At 42.2% G+C, this 25,551-nt stretch overlaps 1 protein-coding gene across 1 annotated transcript in view; it reads left to right on the forward strand.

Annotated features, from left to right (window-relative positions):
• Positions 1-579: 579 nt before the first annotated feature.
• Positions 580-25,551, forward strand: part of mpped1 (metallophosphoesterase domain containing 1) — a gene marked incomplete at its 3' end in the record, with an annotated part of 73,055 nt that continues 48,083 nt past the window's right edge. The window contains exons 1-2 of the mRNA XM_080050733.1: positions 580-798; positions 6,900-7,081. Coding sequence (XP_079906859.1) covers positions 584-798; positions 6,900-7,081 — 397 coding nt within the window. The 5' untranslated portion in view covers positions 580-583. The remainder of the gene's footprint in view (positions 799-6,899; positions 7,082-25,551) is intronic.

Raw genomic sequence — 25,551 nt, forward strand, 5'->3', positions numbered from 1 at the left:
CATCACATCTTCTTAAAAAGCTGAAATGTTCGGCCTTATGAATGACTGACCGTGAAATGATTAATTTTTTGTTGCAGATCATTTCGTTAGCCTCTCATAGCATAATTGCCTAAATCACATTTACTCTACTCTACTTTTACTCTACATCTACTCTATTCTACATCTACTCTACTCTACATCTACTTTACCCTACTCTATAACCCTTAAAATATGACTGAGGCAATTATGCTATTAGGCTAACGAAAAGTAGATGTAGAGTAGAGTAGATGTAGAATAGAGTAGATGTAGAGTAAAAGTAGAGTAGAGTAAATATGATTTAGGCAATTATGCTATGAGGCTAACAATTTCTGTTCTTTTGTTGTCACACTATTGCAGAATGCAGCAGAGTAAGACAAAGAAGAAGATGTTCTCACCTCAGCTGTCTGTGACTCACAGCTCAGCCAGGCTTTGAGCTTTTTGTCAGGACTTCATTACCCAGACTCCTCTGCTCAGGCCCGTACACCCTCCATCCACTGACCCCCTAAAGCCTCAAAAACAACCCAGCCTCTTAACCCCCGTTCCCCTGGTCCGCGGTGTGAGTGCCATGGCCTTCACCCTGTCAGAGATCATGGCAGCCCGCAGGCAGCAGCAGCAGCAGCAGCAGCAGCAGCAGACCCAGGCCCAGGCTCAGACTGCTGGGCAGCAGAGAGGCAGCGGCAGGGCCCCTGTGGAGGTAGACGAGTACAGCACCAACCCAACACAAGCCTTCACCTTCTACAACATCAACCAGGGACGCTTCCAGCCGCCACACGTACACATGTGAGTAGGAAAACACGCAAGAATGTGTCGATAGTTAGCCTGCTATCGGTGAGTGAATGGTAACGGGTAAATGGGAACAGGTCTCCCTTGAAAAAGAGTTTTACCTGTATAAATAAAGGGTTAAAAAAAAAGAAGAAGGAATCCATGGGGGTCTGCTTGTTCATTTAGATGTAAAGTACACGTCATGCAATTTTGTCAACTTTTTGAGTTAGCCTACTTTTCCTCTGTTCATTTCACTACATTTTAGGTTATGATTATATCCATTAAAGGAGCAGTTCAATGTTTAATGACACATTTTCGCTTTTTCTTTGCTAAAAAATAAATTGATACACTGTACCTCCAACACCTGTATCATAGCTCACTAACCAAGACATATACTCTTGTATATTTCATATAAACACAAACACCATCGTAGAAAGGATTGGTTTGATAGCTATAGCTACACATTCGAGACATTTATCCACCCACCTAATACTGTCTGTGTCAGCATCCATACCAAAATTGGTTCCGGCGTGTAACTAAGTCTAAAAGCACACATTTTCCTTTTAGCATATCTGTGCAGGTTAGATAAAGGAGAGATGCATGGAGTTGTGTTTAGAGAGGTCTGTAGTTGTATTTATGAATGTATAATAGGGTTGATCGCAATCCACTTATAGTGTAGTTAGGCTGCTTCCTCAAAGGTTCAACTATTTCTTTAAGTGTATTTTGAGACAGGAGTTTTTTTTCAAAAAGTAAAAGAAAAATGTAAGGGAGTTTGGAAAATGCATTTAACGATATACCATTAGTCACTTGAATTGACTTGATGGATTGTATATATACTGTATGTTATACATCATAATTGAGCAGGAAATCTTCCTGTGTCTAGTTTTGGCTCTGGTCTTAATGTGCTGTGGAAGCTGTTTGCTGTTATTGCAAACTCAACACAACCTCAGTGTTTACTTCAGCTGTTTTTCATAAATTCAGCACAAAGTACATTTTCCAAGTCAGTAATTCATCAGAACAGCAAAGAATCATGTCATAGTCACTAGCACTCTGTTGCTCTGAGTGTATACAGCTCTACAGGGGCCTGTTTCAGGTAGCTGGTTTTACATACTCTGGGTTTAATCATACGCTCTGAGTTGGTTAACTCAGAGCGCAGGGTTGATAAGCAACTCTGGGTTTTCGGTTTCAGAACAGTGGATCAGCGTTGGGTTAATCAACTCTGAGGCTGTGTCTTGATTCAGGGGTTGCGGTCTTGGAACCGGCCTCGTAGGCTGCATTTGAAGACCGATTGCGTCATAGCGGCGCGCAAAGGCTGTCCCATTTGCAAGGCTCCTTGCAAGGCTCCTCATATGCGGTCGTGAAATGCAGCCTTCGTTTCACGGTTTTGAAGCAGTTTTGAAGGCTGCATCAGATGTATCCTTCGTGGCCCAACATATCCCAAGATTCATTGCGTTTTTTTCAGAGATTGCATAAAATAAAATAAAAAATAACAAAACAGCAACGTGTTGCTCCATCTTCTTAACTTTTATCTTCCTTTCTTTTTTTCTTGTACTTTTTTTTCTTTTCGTCTGGTAGACAACTTATTTTTCTTTTTTCCTCCGCTGACAGGGCTGTCTCCGTTGGCAGCAATCAGGGTTGCTAGGCAGCACAGGAGCGGCGAGTCGTCACGCAAGGTAACGGCTTGTTACGTAAACCGGAAATGCTCGTAAACGGAGACCTGCGGAGACCGTCTCGTTTAACAAGGCTCGTTGGCCTTAAAACCGGCCTTAAAATCGGCCTTCATAGGCTATAGCCTTCATAGACCGCGAGACTGCGTCCTACCAAGTGCGTGGTCTCTGAATCAAGACACAGCCTATGCGTGTTCACTCTGGGTGGAGCGTGTGCATAAAAGCCATCGTCAATGGATCGCTGATAACATGATTCACCATGGAAACAGAAGAAACAAATGCGTGATCCTCCCACTTCTCCACTTCTCAAAAAAAGAAAAAAAAACTTCTCCGCTCCTCCCACTGGAGTTAGAAATATTAACGAATGAGTTTATGGTAGCCTATGGAGAAGAATTAACGGGTATATTGTCACATAACTCTGATCTAATCTCCTCGGCAATTCAGAAAAAATATATAGTACATAGTCCATTTTAAAAAGTTACGCATATCAGCAGTAAAGTAATAAAGCTGGCGCGGCACAGCATTTCTGACAGTGTTTTATATTCGCTGTATTTGGGAAGCTGTAGCCTAATAGCCCACTGTGCAGTAAACAGACTGTCGCTTCTTTTAAATGGGGAGTGAAAGACATTAACGTCTGACACATAAGGTGACAGTTTCCATTGAAGAGCCTGATTGATTTATTATCAGATCCATTTTCCTCAAGTGATCACAGTTTAAATTATTATATAATTATTTATGTAATTTTTATATTCATATTAGGCTATAATATGAATATAAAAGGGCTCGTCTGTGACTTTAGGATCGCACAAGTGAACAGTAACAATCGCGTGCAGCCGCAGCGTTACACGAATCCACCTGACATAAATCTGTTCAGTGGCACAGACGTTAAAAAGCATACAATACAAATAGGTTTATTAATCTGAATGTAGAGCATGTCACGATGTGTAAGGTGGCCACCTATATGAACGGACCGAGGGCTGAGAACAAGGCTACTGATCAGATAAATGATCGGTCAAACGTAAAATCATCAGGAAATGATAAAAACATCCCGATGGAGATTTCTGTGGAGTGATTTTGCTTCAAACTGTACAGGGACGCGTGTGACAGTGACACTCCTTCTTCAGTCGGAGCTGCAGCGTAAAGTGAAAACAAACTCAGGGTAGGTCTAACCACCTATCCAGCAGGTTAGACCCACGGCGTATGTTGCCGCAGTAACTGACTCTCGGTCGCGCTGAACCTGCTACCTGAAACGGGAAACCCAGAGTTTCCACTAACTCAGAGCGAACAAACTCTGGGTTGCCTCAAAACCAGCTACCTGAAACAGGCCCCAGGCCTTCATGGAGCCACAACAAGACTTTTATTGTGAAACATCTGTGCAACCACTTTGGTTTCCATAACAGAAGCTTAACAAATTAAAAGCACAAGTAACTCATTTAAGAACAATCAATAAGCAGATTGGTGAGAATTTGTTGTATTGAAAAAAGTAGATATGTTGCATTATGTACTTGTCTTTATGGTACAGTATTAGAGTATTTACGGTAACTGTTTTTTGGCCCTCTATACAGGACTTCAATACCAGTTCCTGAACGGTCCTTTTTTTTCGACAGCAATTTTATGAAATACATTTTAACAAGATGACATCACACATTATGGTTAAGAAACTTAAGTTGAATTGTTTTGCTCCTTTGCATTTGTACATAATATCAATAAATCAAAGCTGAAATGGAACTAGATGCCTTCAGACTGGAACACTGGCTGATACCCTGATCCACTGCAGCTCCAACTAAATATAAAACCACAATGGAAACAATACAGTGTATCAGTGCCATATTAAAAGGTGACAGCCAGTATGTTAGGCTCACTGATGCATACTGCCTAACCCATGGTGTAACCTAATGTATGTGGGCATTAAGGTGTTTTCAGCATACTACAATTGAGGACATCCTAAATCTTTTTCTGTCATACTAAATAGTAGGGAAATATGGGGATTGGAACGCAGGGTATTTTTCCTGGATGCCTCCACACAGCCAATCACCAGCACTTTTAGATATTGGCACATCAAGCATGCTGCAAGCTTATTGGCTCACTGACGGTGATGAGATTAACCCCTTAGGGATTGAAGACATTTCTCCATAGCCGGTATGGAGGCCTTTCTGTCGGTAGCAAACTTCCACACCCAGCCCTAGCTTTCTCTGATTTCCAAATGTCAAGCACAAAGAAAAATAATCTAAGTTCAGCTTTAGTTTTAACTGGAGCTAAATGTAGTTATCATAACCAAAGACAACTCTTAAAGGTAGAGTCAGAGATTCTTGAAAAAGGCTGGGAAAAAGGCAACATGCCAGTTTATAGAGCCTGGGTTATGAATTAACACCAGATTGATGTATTCACTGATTTTGACCCAAACATGATTTTGTCAACAAGCGTTCACCAGAATCACTGACTCAACCTTTAAACACAGACATATTGATGATGGCTCCCTAAAAACCTAGCTTTATATTTCCGGATACACAATGGTGAAAATGAAATATTTAGTATTTCATTGCTTTGTGACTCATACTCTTACCCGCTGTCCTACATGTATATATATATATATATATATATATATATCCCCCCCCCCATGCTGGGTTTTACGGTACCTGGAGGAGAGCTCACTAAAGTGGGCCACGGTTACTCACCAGCTCCCCCTCTCTCCCCTGGAGACACCGTGGATCTCACTGTAAATCCCAAAGGACAGCGCTCCTCTTCTATATCTCTCTCTTTCTTCTTTTTCTGTCTCTGCACATTTCTCTTTCTGCCTCTCTTTTATTGTGGCTTTATTCTGGTTTTCCTCCTATGCTTCGCTCTATGGGGATGTTGTTCTCAAACTTCTTTGATAGTCAGCCCCATATAGCACACACTCTTTGCATACATCTGTGTCCATAGGCGTAGATTTTAGGTTGGGGAGGGGAGGGGATGCATTTGATATGTCCCTTTAAATATTTAGAAGATGTAAATTTGTCCGCCTCATAAAAAATATCAAAGACAACCTTCCATTTTTGAACAGGGGAATTGACGCAGAAAAAGGCCAAAATGAAAATCGATTCACCATAATGCAGGAAATTAAGTTTTAATTATTTTAACGTTAAGCTTTTTCCCTCCACAATAGAACACAGACACATACACACACTCAACTAACAACTTCAACCACAACAAAAAATGAAAACATAGCTTGAAGGTGTATTCCCTAAACATCAGACAGTATTAGGGATAAGTCAGTCTGTATACAGAGTCAAATCAAATAAGAAAAACTGTCTTGTGAAATTCTGTTTGTGAAAGTGATTGCGTTCCATCCTAAAGAAAAATCATTTGGTTCATCCACTTCCTGAAGCACGGGGCCTGATGTGAAGACTCCCTGTTTAACAGTGTCAACTGTTTAGCTGCAACCATGAGCATTTTCTCAGGCCGCAGATACAGAGCCCCTACAGTAAGAACAAACCGAGCCCTGTCAAGCTTTGTCCCGGCATCCATTACACTTTTTAATTGTTAACACCCTTTTTGAACTGTCTTCACTCTCTATTTTTTTTTATTTTTATTTTTTCTGGACTATTTTTTTAAACTTTTTTAACATATTTATTACTCCTCCTCTATGGAGGTACTATTTATTCACTAGGCTAAGCAAAGATTGTTTTGATCTGCCATATGTTGAGTACGGGCTGATGCTGTGTGTGTGTGTGTTTGTATATTGTATGTACTGTTGTACCCTGATGCTCCTCCACATATGAAGTTCCTAACGGAAAAATATAGTTCTTTGAATTGAATTGAATTGAATTGAATTTTAAGTACACCCTTGGAAATGAAGTGTCTGACGTGGATCCTTTCCTGGGCGAGGATCCACAGAACCCCCTTGCTTAATGTGTCCCCCCCCCCCCCCCTCACCCCCAAATGTTGTGTGGCTGTGTTCGGAAAGCCACACTAACGTCCTCCCTCCTACATGCTCAACATCTATATACTACATACTGTCTACTTAAAGATTGATTGTGTATGTGAGGTGAGTCGAAACATTCACACTGAAGTATACTCAAGCAATAAAGAATTTCTTCTTCTTATAAGATTCTGGCCGTTTAGACTCTGTTTAGCGTATTACCGCCCTCCACAAGTTAGATATAGAACTAGAACTAATTCTAAATTAAAGAATTTAAAAACGCCTTCCTTGTCGTTTGAAAAGACGCAATGCATTATGGGGCGGTTGAGAAGGAAAAGTATCCAATCGATCCATACCCAAAATCTTCCCGGAAGTTCCGGGCAATTCTCGCATGACCAAACTCGCATACCCAAATCGTCACATATTCAAATTGAAGTCAAAATGAGTATGAGTAGGACGTTAGTAGGGCTTTCCGAAACACAGCCTGTGTCCATCTCTCCCTGTTACTCTTCCCTGACTCCCATGTCTTTGGTTCTCTTACCTGGGCTCAGGGTGGACCCCATGCCCCATGACACACCCAAGCCCCCGGGCTACACGCGCTTCGTCTGCCTCTCAGACACTCACTCCAGGACAGACGCTATCCAGATGCCCTACGGAGACGTCTTCATCCACGCAGGAGACTTCACCGAGCTGGGGCTGCCCTCCGAGGTCAAGAAGTTCAACGACTGGCTAGGTAGGCACCTTAAAGTAGTGGCTCGTGTGTGTGTGTGTGTGTGTGTGTGTGTGTGTGTGTGTGTGTGTGTGTGTGTGTGTGTGTGTGTATTCCTTGTGTCTGTGATCTATGCATGAGAGCTGGGCAAAATGTATTCCGGATGCTATGCGAAAAAGTTGTATTGTAAGAAAGTTTGAATAGGGAAGTTTGGGGAATCTCAGAGTGCAAAATACATTGACTTTTTTCCACTGTCATTTTAATGGACCAAAGCTAGAGTTATTTTTATTTATTTTTTGAGAACATTAACTTCAAATTGAAAATCTCTAAAAAAATGTTCTAAAGCACACCATACATTTTTCACAATTGATTCCCTCCTTACTGAATAGATTGGAGTTCCTTTTCTTCTATTGTTGGTGAGTTCAAGGACACGCTGAGCACGTCAGAAAATTTATATTGACTTTCCCGACTATGTTCCAATATAAGGGAATGGACAGATTCCACGCAGTCTGCTCCTTGTTTGTCTGCTGTGTTCAATTTGTGACAACAGATCATTGTGAATGCAGTGCTTTGTGAATGGCGATTCTCACATCCTTGAGGAGTGCCTTGAACACACCAAAGGGAAGAGAGTTTAAAAAACTTATTTTTTTTTTGCTCATAAACTTCACCACTTCCACACAATGCAACAACTCTCATAGTTTAACAAAGGAACACAGTGACTGAATGTTCATTGTGAACAGACAGGAAGTCCAACGGGCAGCCTGTAACAAACAAGAAACTAACTCAAAACTGATGCGGTTCTTTGGAAAAAACTGACCACAAGCAATGTAAAGACGGCCCCATATGTGATCAGACAAAACCACTATGGTGTGTGTGTGTGTGTGTGTGTGTGTGTGTGTGTGTGTGTGTGTGTGTGTGTGTGTGTGAGACATCCACTGAATATCTGTGTAGTTTTAACACAGACAGCAGGGAACAAAACCACAGAAAAAGACCAGGCAAAGTTCACTTCATTCTCTGGGTTTTTTCAAAAGCCTAAAGCATATGGGAGCGGATGGTTCTTCTCACACAGTTTAAATATTTACACTGCATTTTATAATACCTTCATACTTCATTATGCAACAGCCATTTCATGTATTTACATAGAAGCCCAATTGCCGCGATAGTAAAGCCATTATTTCTTTGTTAAAGGTTCAGTAAGCGGAATGGTCAGTTTAGCTAACTTCCTGTCACTGACTGCAGTTTGCAGTCCCCTCCCTCGTCCCCACGTCACCACATTAATGCACTGCGGTCTTCAAGCAGCGAGTTATCTAGCATCATCTCAGGTCCATAAGTGCAATAAAACATGATAAAAACCATCAAAACAGACATTGGGAAGGATTTTTACCTGCTCCGCCATTGTAGGCGCATACACAATCACCCATCTGTTGCTCTGCACGTGTTCCGGCAGTGAGACGGGTGCCAGTTTGTAGCGTTCTCTCTTCTGATTGGTTATCAGTTGTGGGATCCCCGAAAAGTTTATTTGACGATTACATGCAGAGAGAGTGACTGAGAGATCGGCTTTATGAAACGCGCACACTATGTAAGTGATCACTGTATGAATAAAGAGCGATTTAACACTTATATTAACATAAATAAATCGCTTACTTCACCTTTAAGGAAAATTCATGGTCTCACTAGGGTCTGCGTGAAGTAAATTATGTCATCTGTCCCTGTCTATGAAGACACTCCAACAGTGCATGTACTTCAAGAGCAAACTGGACACCTCCTATTGTTGTTAAGCAGTCGCACACCTTTTGAGAGTTGCTGTTTACTTCTCCATACAATTTAAAGGTGCACTATGCAATTTCAGAGGAGGGGGGTATCTGTTTACATTTGCAGGGGCCTGCAGCAAGTTTACAAAACATATTTTCTCTACATGTAATTCTTAGTATTTAATTATCCTATCATCATAATTTAAAACAAAACAATGTTTCGGCACCTTGAACCAAACTTGAGACTAGAAAATATTTGTGAACCAAACTGTGGGCCCTGCTGCTGTAAACAACAACAACTATGAAACAGTAATCCAATTTTCCTGCGAGGAAAGTCTGTTTATTCAGTTATGAGAATATATCATAGAAAAGATTCATTGACACACCCAAAGTTACATAGTGCTCCTTTAACCAAAAACAATAGCATTTTAGCTTATTTTGTGCAAAACCTCTGATGGATGGAGAATGTCAATACTTCATCATGTTTAAGTGTCTTCTGGAAACACTTCCGTTGTCAGCACTTTTTCCCTAATGTGTTGTGCTGTCATACTCGCCGTGCCTTTTCTGCTGTGCGTGTGTTGTCAAATTGTCTAAGATGTTTTCTTAAATTTCAGTGTGTATATAATATACAGCCGTGGAAAAAATTAAGAGACCAGTCTGGATTTTTCTTCAATCTTCATCTCTACGTATATTACTTAATGGAAATGCTCTTAATGACAATATTTTTATTGTGAATTTGGTAGAAATGTTGTCAGTAGTTTATAAAATAAAACCAAAATGTTTATTCAACTCAAACATATGCCTATAAATAGTAAAAGAAGAGACACTGACAATTTGGAGCGGTCTCTTAATTTTTTCCGGAGCTGTATGTTCACATGGCCACAGTAGAAACGAGCTTTACACTAGTGCTGCTGGAAACCTTTTGATTTAAGTTGTGGCGCTGAATCAAAAATGGTCAGAGACTGTATAAACTGAAAGACCCTTAACACATCTTATATTAGAGCAGAGGGGAACTGCTAAAATTGCAGGTAATTCTCTGTATGCTACACAAGACTGGTATTATTCATTAGTATCATTACAATATTGAGTGTAGCTGCTTCAACACAAGGTTTTACTATTTATTTTTCAAAATGTTTCTCCTCAGTGTATGGGGTGTGTTACACAGATGTCATTGTGACACGTATAGGACAGTGAAATGCAGGTGTCTGGCGGAAACCTTGTATCTCCATTTTTTGACATTTTTCTCTTTCTTCATGAATCAGTTGCTTTTGGTCACACGACAGGTTTGAGTGTGTGAGTTTTATCAAGTTTTAACCACCGAAATGTAATAAAATGAGCTTGGTAATTGACGACGCAGATGTAATTCTATTAAAAAATACTACAGTGTATTTCTCTACTACAGCATGTCCGTCCTGGGAGAGGGATCCCTTACTCTGTCAACTCTCCCAACTCTCCCTGAGGTTTCTAAATTTTAAATTCTGATAAGGTTTTTTACTGGGAGTTTTTTCTCAGCCGAGCTAGGGGTCTAAGGGCAGGGTGTCATACTGTATGGAATATAAAGCCCACTGAGGCAGATGTCTATTTGTGATATTGGGCTATACAAATAAAACTGATTTGATTTGATTTATTTTTTGTTTCCTGAAAAATGACCGTTTTGGACATACAAGGTTTCTGCCCGACAGCGACTATATAGGCGTATTTAGTGCTGAGAAGGGGATTTCTGCTGCACATTTTTTGGAAGCAGAAGTGTATAGTAGCTCTACAAGGGGCTCAGTCTCTCCCTGCACTGTTTTTGCAGCAGCAGCAGCAGCAGCAGCCTTCACCGCGGGCATGTTATCTCTGCACTGAGCCCCCGGAGCAAGTGTACCAAGTCTTATCATCTCAACATGATATCTGTTGGAAGCCGTAATGAAGTGACCCTGGCACGGAGCACTGCCATGGGGGGAGTAAAAACTGTTGATTCGGTGAAACGTAGCTACTGAGCGGGGGCTGCTATCACCGCCATCACCAGCACTGTCTGTGGAGCCATCACCACACACATGCACGCACGCACGCACGCACGCACACACACACACACACACACACACACACACACACACACACACACACACACACACACAGCTCCCGGGGAACGGCACACGCCTGTTAGCAGGTGCACAGGCCTTTGTGTGTTCGTCTCTCTCAGTCGTGCGAAAAAGGAGGGAGATAAGGGGAGAACTTGTGATTTCCTTTCTCACTCTCTCTCTCTCACACACACACACACACACACACACACACACACTCACACACACGTGTTTGTACGGCTATACTTGTGAGGACATTTCATTGACATTACACATTGGATATTGCATTCCCTATTGCCCCTTACCGTAACACTAACCATCAAAACTAAATGCCTAACCCCAACCCTTACACTACAACCTAGTGTTAACCTCCAAACAGCCCTTTAAAGGCCTGTCCCAAAATTAAAACTGGCCAAAATGTCCTCATGTTCCACTTATGTCCTCACTCACTGTCTAAAACCTCAAATAAATTACACACACACACACACACACACACACACACACACACACACACACACAGACACACACAGCTGCAAATCCGCTAGCCTGCACTCCAGCGGCGAGAGAGGCAACGGGAGAGAAGGGAAAATAAAAAAAGATAAAGCGAGCCAAACGCGCCGTGCTGCTGTCTCTGAAGTCTCTCCTCCTCTCTCCTCTGTCTCTCGCTATTTCCTTCTCCCCTGCACCTCTGCAATCTCTCTCTCTCTCTCTCTCTCTCTCTCTTCCTCTACCTCTCCTATACATATTTATAATCTGCCTATTCCTATTCTTTCTCCTTCTTTCAGTCCCTCCTGCGCCACGTCTCTGTCTAAACAAACACACACACACACACACACACACACACACACACACACCGTTTTATTCTGTAGATGAATGTAACTCCTGCTGTTCAGTGTGTGCACAGCCGATTTACAGGGAGATCAGGTTTGGCGTATTCAGTCCAAACTCTAAGCCTTGATCAGGTAATGTCATCTGCTCAAAGACCTTCTACTAGGGCTGTCAGTGTTAACACGCATATCCAGTTAGTGTTGATACACCCGTACCAGCCACAGCAGCTTGCTTCTTCCTAAAAAAACTATGCCTCTAAACAGATCATTTTACCTAAAAAAAACTCCCAGCTAAGCGTCCTTGGCACTAGTCTAGTTCTGCCCGCCTACCTACTTCCGCTCAATTTTCATTTCCCTTCAGTAGTCGGTCTGGGTCTGCAGCATATTTGCAGGTTTTCTCAGCCAGTATTTGTAACTGTCCAATCAGCAAACAGAGCGAGTGGCTGAGAACAATGACGTTGAAGGTTGTGCGCCTGTTTCAGTTGTAGTCAGAAGCCGGGCGCATATCATATATACGTCACAACCAAACGTTATATGCGATTGGTTGGCAGATCCAGAGTGGCACTGGGCAGATCCAATAGTTTTAAACTTCAACAGACAACCGCCTTCAAGTGAGGTAACGTTTGTCAATTGAGCGATTCCAGACCATCTGTACAAATGAAATGAAGTACGTTTAATAATAATAATAATAAATCGTATAATTTTAAACATGCGATAGAAAATGTGATTTATCGTGAATAACTATAGAAATTCTGCCATTAATGAAAAAATTATATTTTGACTGCCTACTTCCTACTCCTTTCTAAAAACCTTCCGTCTGTAGCATCTCTCCTTCAGTTTTTGTCTTCCCCCACACTCTCCTGCCTCCCTCTCTCTCTCTCTCTCTCTCTCTCTCTCTCTCTCTTTCTGTTCAGCCCTCGGTGGCAGCGCTCTAACATTGTTCTCTCAGCTCTTATTTTTAGCAGGAAGTCGGTGGGCTCTCGGGGGCCGCTGGCACACGCTCAAGGCTTTGTCAGGGATGGAGAGAGCTGCAGGAGAGATATAGTGTGTGTGTGTGTGTGTGTGTGTGTGTGTGTGTTTGTGTGTGTGTGTGTGTGCGCGTGTGTGTGTGTGTGCGTGTGTGTGTGTGCGTGTGTGTGTGTGTGTGTGAGATGAGATGAGAATTGTGCAGGAAGAAAGAGATTTGCGAGTTTGAAAATGAGGAGACGTCAGGGAAAGTTTTTTTTAAGACTAGAGAGTAGTCTTCTCCCCCAGAGGAAGGCTGCCTTACCTGGGCAAACTCACTGCTCTCACCCCCTGGAGGTTGACACCAAACTGCTGCCCTCTGTTCTAATGGCGATCCAGTTGTCAATCACAATATGGTGTGTGTGTGTGTCCTCTTCCTCAACCTTAGTGTGTAGGATTTGTTGGGATTTTTTTTAGTTTAAGAAAAACTACAATCTTGTGGGCCTACATTTACGTTTAAGTGTTTTACCAATGTTTCCTTGATTAGTCAATGTATCAATAAGTTAAAGGCAGACTATGCAACATTTTAATGGAAAAAATAAGTCCCACAAAAAAATTCCTTTTCCCATGATCACTCCTGCCCCATTAGAATATGTGGTGTTGTGTTGATCTGCACAGTCCTCTTCTCACTGTTCAAAACTTAAGAAAATCTCCCATTGCAATTAACACTGTTAGTATTAGAATAATTGCAAAGCATTATATAAATTGAGTGTATGTATAAATTACTAACAGTGTTTGTACGGTGTCAATTTACTCCCAAATTTTGCTTTTTGGCCATAACGTAATGCAACACCATGATGATAATGCAACACAAATAAATCCAGACTTGTGTTTACGGGGATGAAGCCAATGGCCGTCTTATACAGTATGCAAATGAATGGAATACCCATGGACAAAATATATGTATGCAATCATCTGTAAGCATCTGTCAACTAATCCCCATGGTGGAATGAACAAAAACAAAAACAGTCCTGGAACATCCTATAATGAAGCCATTTTAACATGCTCAGCTTAAATGTTAAAGCATACACATTTCTATATTAGTTCATTCTTAGCTAGCTGTGCTCCTTTAAGGGCAATTCACCATAATCAACTCTGTTTCAATGATATTTATGGTTGTTTACCTCTCCCATCCTTACCTGTTGTTTTTACTGCCTTTTTCAGTGTGGGTGGGGTGTACAACGTGAAACGCTTATGTCTGATTAGCGCATTGTTCTTGCTTGAAGAGCCTTCTTATAGCTTGAAAATGACGACTGTTATCGTTGTTGAAAAGCCATCGCTTATGCAGAAGAGGCGAGCGCTGTATAGTTGAATGGCTGGGAATGTTGGCTTGATTGCGTGAGACAGGTGTGAGAGGGAGAGCGAGAGAGAGATTTAGAATGAGGGTATAGGCAGGGTAAAGGGAGTGTAAGCCAGGGCTGGGAGGCAGACCACTTCACTCCAATTGTCTCCAATAACGCCCCCCTTTGATCAGGCTTGCAGCACGGAGAGGCAGCACACACACACGCATCCCAACGAGCATCCGCGTGGGTTTCGTTAGCCGAGCCTTCTCTGAGAGTTTGTGCCTGCTTGTTTGTTTGTTTGTCTGTTTGTGTGTCTGTTTGTGTGCGTTGCCTTGGCACTATGCTGGAGTGGCGTGTGTATTCATGCCACGTGACAGTGTGTGAGCAGAAAGGGGAATACACTGCAGAGAATGTTGTGTTTTAAATATGGATCTGATTGTGCTTTCAGAGTGGACTCGGGGTCAAGAGTAGCCTGGTCCTTCCAGACCATCGTACTTCATTTAATTTGTACAGAAGGTCTAAAATCGCTCAATTGACAAACGTTCCCTCACTTGAAGGCGTCTGTTGAAGTTTAAAACTATTGGATGTGCCCAGTGCCACTCTGGATCTGCCAATCAATCGCATAACGTTTGGTCGTGACGTACGTCATGCGCGGCTTCTGAGCCACTCCTTCTGTTTGCTGATTGGACTGGCATAAATCTGGCTGGATAGAACCCACTTATATACCGCAGAGCCAGACTGACTACTGAAGGGAAATGAAAATTGAGCTATGTATGTTGACGTATGTAGGCGGGCGGTGCCAGGCTAGATCAAGAGAGGAGCAGCCATAATTCTTACAGGGCTTTGTACTCTCTCACTCATTCATTCCTGCTCTCTGTCTCAGTCCAGTGGATGCTTTACTGCAGGCAGTAGACACACTGAATGGAGAACGGAGAAAGAAAACTTTTAAAGATTTATTATGAAAATTGAGATGTAATAACAATAAGGTTTCATTTGCATAGTACTGTTTTTAATCACAATATAAAAACATTACCTCATGGCCTTGCATCCTGCCGTCTCTCTTTCACTCACTTCCGATAACCGCCAGCACGCGCTAGTAAAGATCTTTAGGACATGAATGATAATTTTTTTTGGAGTTTGGTGTTTCTGGTATGGTGCACCTTAAGAAGAATATAAGTCCATCATTCACTCCGCTTTAAGCTCTGTTCCCAGCCCTAGTTAAAATATCTGTCTCATTAGCTGCTAATTGCTAATATTCACCAGCTGTTGGCTTCCCATGTCTGCCATTTGATTGTGGGGAGGTACAGAGGCTTCTTCAGAGCCTTACAAGAACTAAAGAAAGCTGAAAAGCCTTTCTGAAACTAAGGGGGAAGTGATGGGTGATCATTCTCTGTTGGTTCGTCTACTTGTGATGTCTTTCAAATGATGTGCACTCACTTAGATCCCTTACTGATATAAAAAATAAATATGTATTGGTGCATTTTGGAGGTTTACAGTTATATTAAATCCTACTGAGGACAGGAAGCAAAAAGCCCTTCTTCAGACAGGATTACTGGTAACGCATTACAATAAGGATACATTAATTAACTGTTACTTAATGCTTATTCAATGCCACTTACGGTTAGTAAATGCTTGCGAGGCATTAAGTAACTGTTAATGCTAAGTTATGAATGATTGGTAAATGCTTGGTTAGACATTAACTATTTTTAGTAAACTAAGACTTTGTTAAGCATTATCTAAGCAAAACCATTAGTTAATGCTTACTTAATGAGTATTAAGCATTAACAAAGCAGTTATTAACGGTTAGTTATTGCTTAGTTGATGATTTTTAAGCATTACTGGGGTAATCTTCCCAATTAAACTACGGGTTCCTGACTGCATTTTAGTCAATAAGAAATGACAGGGGATAGGATGACATTTTCAGTTAGACCCCGGATGTACATGTCACTCACTGCACGCCTTCCACTAGCAACTTGAAGAACATACCAACATTTATAGACAACCTCTTTACAGATGACAGAGGCTGACATTGTCTACAAATGAAATCAATGTAATCTGTCGTGGCCTGCCATAACTTAAATGCAGTTGACTTTACAAAAGGCCTATTGTGATAGTTTGTGGGACCTGGCTCTACTTATGAATTGTATTTTTCTCATGTTTTTTTTACGGGGGGGAGCCAAAAAGGAATATGTTTGTATATATCTTCCTTAAAAAAATCAAATTTAAAAAGCTCCTCAACTTCTTAACACACAGCTCTCCTACTTAAATCACACCTACATACAGTAAGTGCCAAACAAATGGAGCAGTACAGCGTTAAATACAAAGACAGTGCATCCAAACAGGACTAAAATGATCATAGGACAAAAAGGTGAACTGAAAAGCCAATTTTTTTTTTTTTGCAGCTGGAATTAAAACATGGCTGTTGGTGGTGGGGGAACAGCCACATGTGCACATACATGACTGTTGTGAAAGTACTAACCACATGTCCCTACCTCCTCTAGAGACAGATTCTGTGTGACAGGGACTAACTTTCATCTGGGTGTCAGTGTCTCTCTCTCGCTCTGCAGGGTCTACTACAGCCTGTAGCATCTCTGCTACAACTCTTTATTTAGCGCCCGCTCTACTCTGTTCCCCTCCACTGCTGAATAATAGATGAGCCCAGACCATGATGCCATTGCCGTGTGTGCACTTTAAATGCGAATGTGTGTTTTTTGCTTTTGCCCGGGAGAGGGAGAGTGTGTCTGCCAGCCTGTTCTACACCTGCCTATGCAACTGTGTGTGTGTGTGTGTGTGTGTGTGTGTGTGTGTGTGTGTGTGTGTGTGTGTGTGTGTGTGTGTGTGTGTGTGTGTGTGTGTGTGTGTGTGTGTGTGTGTGTGTGTGTGTGTGTGAGTGAGTTATCTCCATCCTCTTGTCAGGCGTTGGCCCTCCTCTTCACCTCTTTACCTTCCCTCGTTCCCCTCCCAGCTTGCTGCCATTAGCTCGGTAACAGCCAGAGCATTAAACTTTCATGCTTCACTGCTGTCTTTTTCTGGCTCACTCTTCTCATCTCTCCCCTCTCTCCCTCCGTCCTCCTCGAACCATCGTTCCATCACCCTTCACTCTCCCCCTTTCCACCCCTCTCTCCTATTCTCCAGTTTCTTCGCAAAGACAAGTCACTTTATTGATATTTATAACACATTTAAAGCTACAGTGTGTAACTTTTGCATCTTAATGAATGTCAGTTAAACTCAAGCCACCGCCAAACAAGTTCACACAAAGTTCATACAGCCTATCATCTCAACAAAACTCTCTCTGTCTTTCTCAGTATGGCAGCGTTTACAAACTGTTGTCACCCCAGCCACCTCCCACCCCGACAATGGTGCAGGAGCTCCGAAAAATCCCAAGAAGCGCCCAAGCATTGTTTGCTGACTGTTGTTGATTCTACTGCTAAGAAAAAAACCTGGACGTACAGCAGAAGGTTTAAAATCCATGCGCCACCATCACCAAAGGCTTACTTACCTAGATGCGCTGACAGTGTTGTTGTGATTATTAAGAATTCCTCAACGCGGCGACATAAGTTACGCATTATAACTTTAAAACGAAAGAGTAAAAGACAGCAATATAATGAAAATAAAAAGGGGACCTAAAACGGAACCTTGTGGGATGCCACATTTAATGGGAGGACCAAAATGACAGAGGAGCCAGAATCTACACAGTGCCAAGGATGTTAATTCCCTCGTTCATTGTTATTCTTTCTCTTCTTTGCGCTCCCCTGCTTCATGTTTACCCTGCCGAAAGCAGAGCGTAACCATAACGAGGAAGTTTGACACTCCTTTATGTTTTTGTAACAATGGGGGAACTCGACAGAACTTTCAAGTGACTGTAAATTTAAGCAAAGCGTATCCCATCTGTCCTACTCTGCTTTTTGTCTCTTCTGGTGGCACACTTGAAAGACTGTGTGTGTGTGTGTGTGTGTGTGTGTGTGTGTGTGTGTGACTGTGTGTGTGTGTGTGTGTGTGTGTGCGTGTGCGTGCGTGTGAGTGAATGTGCACGCGGGACAGAGAGAAAAGTATTAGGAAACAACTCCTACACTTTCTTTTCAAACAAGTCAAAGCTTTTGGAAGTGAGTGAAGCCTCTGTGGATATCGCCTATGTAGTATTTCTCATGATTCTGCCTTTTCCTCCCTCTCTCTCCATCTGTGTTTCCCTTGTTTTAGATTTGTTTTCTGGGTCAGCGTCAATGCATGTGACTAAACTATAGTTGAATAAAAGAAGTAGCCCCTCTCTCTTTTAAGCAAAATCAGACGGAAAACAAACCCAAGCCCAATTGTTGGAGGGCTTGAGCAAATATCAGAGGGGACAGTCACCCTGTGTTCCGAATGGCAAGCTTTCTACTATTTAGTATGGTGGAAAAAAGATTTAGTATGTCGCGGTTCTTGTTGCCAGATTTAGGATGGTTAGAAAGATCCGGATGTCTACTACACCCGGCCGAGATTTTTAGTGTTGAAAACAGCATCCTACTTGGGAAATTCTGACCCACAATCCAGTGCGAACCTGAAGTGACGTTACATCAACGGAGCCTCCATATGTAAACAAACAGTGATGCGACGGATATAAAACCAAGAGGCAAGATCAAGGCGCAATGTTATGATGAAATAAATAAGTAAAAGTATGTACCAATAGTATGCCTACTGTATCCTAACTAGATTATTTTTTATTGTCGGATGTAGTATGTAGAATAGAAAAAAGAAAGAGTATGCGATTCGGAACAACAGAGTGGGCATGGCCTCACTATAGTGCAGAAACAGCAGATGTATACACTAGATAGATTTTTGTTAGGGAAACTCTGATCTACGCATAATAACACAAATATCCTCTGTGACATCACACTAGTAAAAATGTAGGGTTAGGATTAACAGGACCGCTGGGCCAAGGGGAAGACTGAGGAAAGACTGGGGGAAGAAAATCCTCATTCATTATATTATAATAGCAATTTTATAATGATAGGACGCCGGTTCTGTATGGGTGAAGTATTCCTTTAAATGAAGAGAAGAGTTTGTTCTTCTGCTCACTGCTGGTGGTCGGTTAAAAAGTTATACCTTGTTTAGAACCAAGATGCATTCTAACAAATAAAAACGTCACAATGAAAATGTAATGTTATACAGCACCCTTTTATCACCTATTATATTTAATGATGTTATTTTCACAACTAGGAAACAAAAGACAATTAAAAATTAAACTGAAATGAAAGCTCCTAAGAAGCTACAATATGGTACAAGGTCACCGGGACCTGATAATATGTAAGGTTGCTAGTAACCTTTGACCTCAAAAAATCAGTTCATCATTGAATTAGAGTGGTCAGTTCTACTCACCCCCACCACCAAAGCATTCATGAGATATTGCGCTCACAAGAACGGCTCGGTGGCTTTCTGCTTTTCGGTGTGTAAGTAGAAAAAGAAAAAAAGACTTAACCTTTTACATGTTGGAGTATCTCTTCACATAAAGGTACATTCCGCAGACTATATACTGCATTGTATAACAAGGGGCGGGCTGTGGTTCCACATGGGTCTTAAAACAGACAGGGGGACAGATGGCTGACGGCCAGTCACTGAATGCATCAAGATTCATCAGAAGCCCACGTTGGTTGGTTGTTTTGGTGAACATTTTGCCGCTTAATCTTCAAGCGGTTTGTCCTGGAGGCGACGTCGTCACGAGGAAGTGGAGCAGACGGGATGAAAGAGAGAGAGAGAGAGAGATGGAGTGTGGGAGGGAGAGAAGAGAAGAGAAGAGAAGAGAAGAGAAGAGACCACCTACGAGGACACGCTACATGATGCGCTGGATCTGTCTTTGTCACCGCCTCTGTGTGTGTGTGTGTGTGTGTGTGTGTGAGAGAGAATGCGTTATGTTCCGTGAGGACATTGTGAAGTGTAAGGCGGTGCTGCTGCTGCACTCAGATAAAATGTGTGTTTTTGGAATGCGTTGCTCAGTAGGTGGTGTTTGTGTATATGTCGTCTCACACAAGCAGGCTTGCCTTTGTTTTGCGTCTGCTCGTGTGTGTGTGTGTGTGTGTGTGTGTGTGTGTGTGTGTGTGTGTGTGTGTGTGTGTGTGTGTGTGTGTGTGTGTGTGTGTGTGTGTGTGTGTGTGTGTGTGGGCGGGGATTTAAAGGAAATGAGTGAGCATTAAGTTTAAGCCGAGGTGAGCAGGCGGAAGCTGCTCGTCCTCCATCATCCATCTCCACTTTGTTGTAGGTCTATAACTTACTCACCTATCTCTCTCTCACACACACACACACACACACACACACACACACACACACACACACACACACACACACACACACACACACACACACGAGTTGCGGAGGAATTAGGACTGATCCGGGGCTGAGTCTTGAGCTTGTCTGTCTTTGAACTTCAATGCATTTGAAGCTTCCCTTTGAGTTATTGCATTTCTCCTAAAGCTGCACCGTTTGGCTCCAATCTCTCTATGGTCCATTGGTAAAGAACACATACTGTACATAATCACCGGATTTTTATATACACAGACAAAACATGCACAGCTCATTTGTGCATCTCAATAGACAGAACACACAGAATTTGCTTTCAATGAATAACTCTTGTTTATGACAACTTGAATGAATTGTTCTAGATTCTGCTCATCGTAAAACAGATTGTTAAAAGCCGGCAGTTTCTCTAGATTACAAAATACTTCTGAAATGCTGATATACAGCCGCGGAAAAAAAATGAAGAGACCAGTCTGGATTTTTCTTCAATCTTCATCTCTACATGAATTGAAAAATGCTCTAAATGACCATAGTTCTATTGTGAATTTGGTAGAAATGTTGTCAGTAGTTTATAGTATAAAATCTAAATGTTCATTTTACTCAAACATGTGCCTATAAATAGTCAAACAAGAGACACTGAACATTTGGAGTGGTCGCTTCATTTTTTTTTTCCGGAAGCTGTACAACTCTCATTTCACAGACAACAATAATGTATGTTGAACGTTGTACTGTGCAGTCCAGAAGTGATCGTTTGACATTTGGCAGTTCTGGAAATAACAAAAGTACTTCCGTTCAAGTTCTTTACTCAGTTGCAGTAGTAGAGTGGTGCGTACATGTTAATGCATAGATAAAGTCACAATGCAACACAGACAGGGTCCATTCTGAGTGCTTTGATATATGCTTTTTATTTAACTGCTAATACATTATGCTACTTCTACAAATATTACGTGTAATGGTTAGCTATATGTTAGCTGCCTCAAGGCTTGGATGAAGATTGAAGCGCACACACACACACACACACACACACACACACACACACACACACACACACACACACACACACATACGACACACACACACACACACACACACACACACACACACACACACACACACACACAAAAGCTCCTACGCTACAAAAATAAAAAACTAAGTTGTAATAGACTTTTTCCTTTAATGTTATTACAGAAGAAACGTTTTGGCTATTGCTTCTTGCACACATGCGTTCACTCATACTGACGCACACACTGGTATTCATTTAAGCATTTTGGTTTGGCAGGAAATGTTTGGGCCCTTGTTTTCCTGCAACTGCACACACACACTAATAGACGTACGTACACACACATTTTGGTAGGAAGTTATTTGGCTGGGAGTTTTGGCTTCTAGTTTTTTAGTATAACTACCAACGTACGCACTTAGGAATTAACTTTGTCTTGGCAGACAGGACATTTCTGTCTTTTTTGTTTTTGCTTGAACACAAACACACATGTAAGAGTGCATGCACACGCACACACACACACACACACACACACACACACACACACACACACACACACACACACACACACACACACACACACACACACACACACACACACACAATGGGCAGTAATCCCCCTGTATATGCCAGAGCTTTGGGCAGAGCGGGGACTTTCCTCCTACAAAGAGCAGACCACCCCATCGCAGCATCCGAACAATGGTGGCCGAACTCCGGAAGATTTCCCGTGGTGCGTGCGCGCGCACACACCGACACACACACCGACACACACCGACACACACACACACACACACCGACACACACACACACACACACACACACACACACACACACACACACACACACACACACACACACACTGTAGCCCCGTGGTACGTTTAGACACACACTATCACACAATCATATGCATTCTTATTTCATGACACACAAAAATCCTGCCTATACGTATGTGCACACAAACCACTCTTTAACACACATTTGTGCACACACAGCTCCCGGTAGGACAGAGGGTGTTTCGCGGTGACAGACAGTGAGCAAATCTGGGATGTGTTGTACAGGAGAGGGGGCAGACGGATAACAAAAGAGCCAAGGCACTGAGGGAGAAGAGATTGAAAAAGAATGAGAGTAGAGTAGAGCAGTGAAGTCCAGCTGTTTCCACTCCTCACTCTTCTCCTCACATCTCTGAGAATCTCCCCCTCGCTCACTTGCTGACTTTTTCTTTTCTTTTGTCATTTATATATATTTATTCTTTTGGTGGAGACAGAACACGAGGTGGCCTTGTGCCCTGCGTCGCTGCCAACAGGCAAATTAAAAGTGTTTGTTCCTTAATAGCAGCCCCCTTTCATTTCAAAGACAAAAGACGTGGCGGGGAGTGTAGCCCGCGTGTTGTGGGGGAATGTCGGCACCGATTGTTTAGATGCTACACAGACACACACACACACACACGCACACATACACACACACACATACAGACAGACACACGCGCATACAGACAGACACACGCGCACACACACACACACACAGACAGACAGATAGACAGACACAAACATACACACACACACAGACAGACAGACAGACAGACAGACACAAACATACACACACACACACACAGACAGACAGACACACGCACACACAGACAGAAAGACACACACAGACACACACACACACACACACACACACGCACACTTCCCCTTTTCTTCTCTTTCTTTCTTCACAGGAGCAACACATCCTTTCTCATTTGTTGCAGAAATCGTCTTATTCTTATTGTTTTGTATTGATTTGTTCTGACATGCACAAAAGGGACTGTATTGTTGAATGTCTTGCTTATTTTTCTATCGGTTTTATTTTTATATTGCCATCAGTTGGCTGGGGCCGAGTATTCCTACTACGATGAACAGATGCACACTCAGGCTGCTTTTTTCGGGCGGATTTAATAAACTAAGTTCAGCTAGTTGGTATTCTCATATTGTCACTTTGCAGCCATATTTCTGGGGGGAAAAAAAGCTTCCATGAAATTGAAATTTAATTTTACTAAGTACGTGTATGTGTTTGTGTGTGTGTGTGTGTGTGTGTGTGTGTGTGTGTGTGTGTGTGTGTGTCTGTGTGTGTGTCCAGCTGGTGGATTTCATATTTCTCCCTGTGATTTATTTCATCTCACTTTACAGTTGGCCGTCAAACTTCATGGGTGAAAAACTGCCTCGCATCGCAGAATGTTTCTGAGGAGACAGAGATAAGTGTTTGTTAGTTGGAAATTTATGAGCGCCTTGTTATGTCGCATATCAATGCCTTTCGCTGCCTACCTGTGTCTCTCTCTCTCTCTCTCTCTCTCTCTCACGCACACACACACATACACAGAGAGACACATACAATATACTATTTTCCTTTTCTTAATTTTTATGTTTGCATTTAGGCATTGTGTTAACCATCTCCATTAAAGCAGCGTTCATGCTTTCTCAGCCTGTCTTTGAACATGTCTGTACTGTAGTGGCTATGGATGATGATGCCCTTTGAATCCTTACATTTCTTTATTTGTATTTTGCAGATGAAGTGTAGTCAAGGTTCTACTGGTTGTACTGTAAAGTGTGCCACCTCAAAACATACCCTTGACCTGAGTTAGCCTGGCTCCGCCCGCCTACCTACTTCCGCTCAAATTTCATTTTCCCTTCAGTAGTCAGCTTGGGTCTGCGGTGTATTCATGGGTTCCTGCTCGAACAGATTTCTACCGGTCCAATCAGCGAACAGAGGGAGTGGCTGAGAACGATGATGTAGAGGTTGTGCGCCAGTTTCAGCTGTAGTCACAGGAAGACCATGGATACGGATACGAGAGAAGCTATTCAGTCTGTTGTGGCAACGCTGCCGAATATCGATAAATTAAAGCCGGAGCAAGAAAAATCTTTGCTGAGTTTTGTTGGTTTCCGGCCGGTCCCGGCGCAAGACATACGTCACGACCAAACGTGATGCGATTGGTTGGCGGATCCAGAGTGGCACTGGGCAGATCCAATCATTTTGAACCTCAACAGACACCCGCCTCCAAGTGAGTGAACGTTTTGTCAATTGAGCAGTTCCAGACCTTCTGTACAAATGAAATGAAGTACGATGGTCTGGTAGCACCAGGCTAGACCTGAGTAGGGTCTGGAGTAGAAAAGAACTTAATAATACTAAAGATTTCACAGTCAGATTGCTCTAGTCTTCTTATAGTGAAACAACAAGCCCACCATGGTTCCAGGTAGTTGTGTGTTCACATGCAGCTGCTTGGCTAAACTTTTCTCTCTCTCCCAGAAACAAAACATCACAGTGGTCTTCACAGCTGCAGAGAACACACAGGTGCATCTCCAAAAACATTAGAATATCATGGAGAAAAAAAGGGATTTAATACGAACAAGTATTTTAATTTCAATTTTATTTAGCTGGCTTACGGCTTACAGCTCATGGAAACCAGCATCTCAACATTGTAGAACATTAGATAATAATACCAATCACAAAAGGATTTATAATACAGAAATGTCGACCTTGTGTAAAGTATGTTCATTTATAGATGAACCTACTTGGTCGGGGATCTTATTTTGCATGAATTATTTCAATGATGTGGCATAGAATCTCTATGGGGTTCAGGTCAGGCTACTTGACTGGCCAACCAAGCACTGTAGTCAGCCAACCTGTTACTAGTTTCCTACTTGGATGGTAAAGAGGTTCCTCCCAGTAACCATGAGGTCTCTGGTTGGATCCCTTGCACCAGTCAGGAGGGTGTTAGTAGTAAAACTAGTGGTGGCTGCTATTACATCTACAGTGCCGACCATAGATTAGCATTTTATTTGAAATGCAGGTACACCCCCCCCCCCCCCCCCCCACACCCTATATAGCGTAATTGCAGTCCAAATCCACTTTTTTAAATGGTTCAATCCCTGCGTTCCATTCCCCATACTTCCCTACTATTTAGTATGCCAGAAAAAGATTTAGGGTGTCCCAATACGTGCACGTCAATTGCAATATGCTGAAAATACATATATGCCCCCGTAACTTCAATCTCATTTTGGAGTATTCGTCTTTATTCTCGACATTTCTCCGTCTTTTGGAACGCAGGGAATGTGTTCAAGGTAAAATGAGCGCCATGTTACACCCTTTAGACATTTTGGTAAATGTTCGCACCCCTTAAAGAGACGGATATTTTCTCAGGAGTTAGAGCAATGAGTGCGGGGCTAACTCAAACATTTTGTCTTTAGTCTGGTCCCTACAGCTGCGTTGAACAGTAAACGCCTTGCAGTGATGCCATCTTTGCTTCCTGCTTTAATTTGCTCAGATGTATA

The sequence above is a fragment of the Ammodytes marinus genome (genome assembly GCF_949987685.1).
Source record: "Ammodytes marinus genome assembly, chromosome: 22".
Lineage (NCBI taxonomy): Eukaryota > Metazoa > Chordata > Actinopteri > Uranoscopiformes > Ammodytidae > Ammodytes > Ammodytes marinus.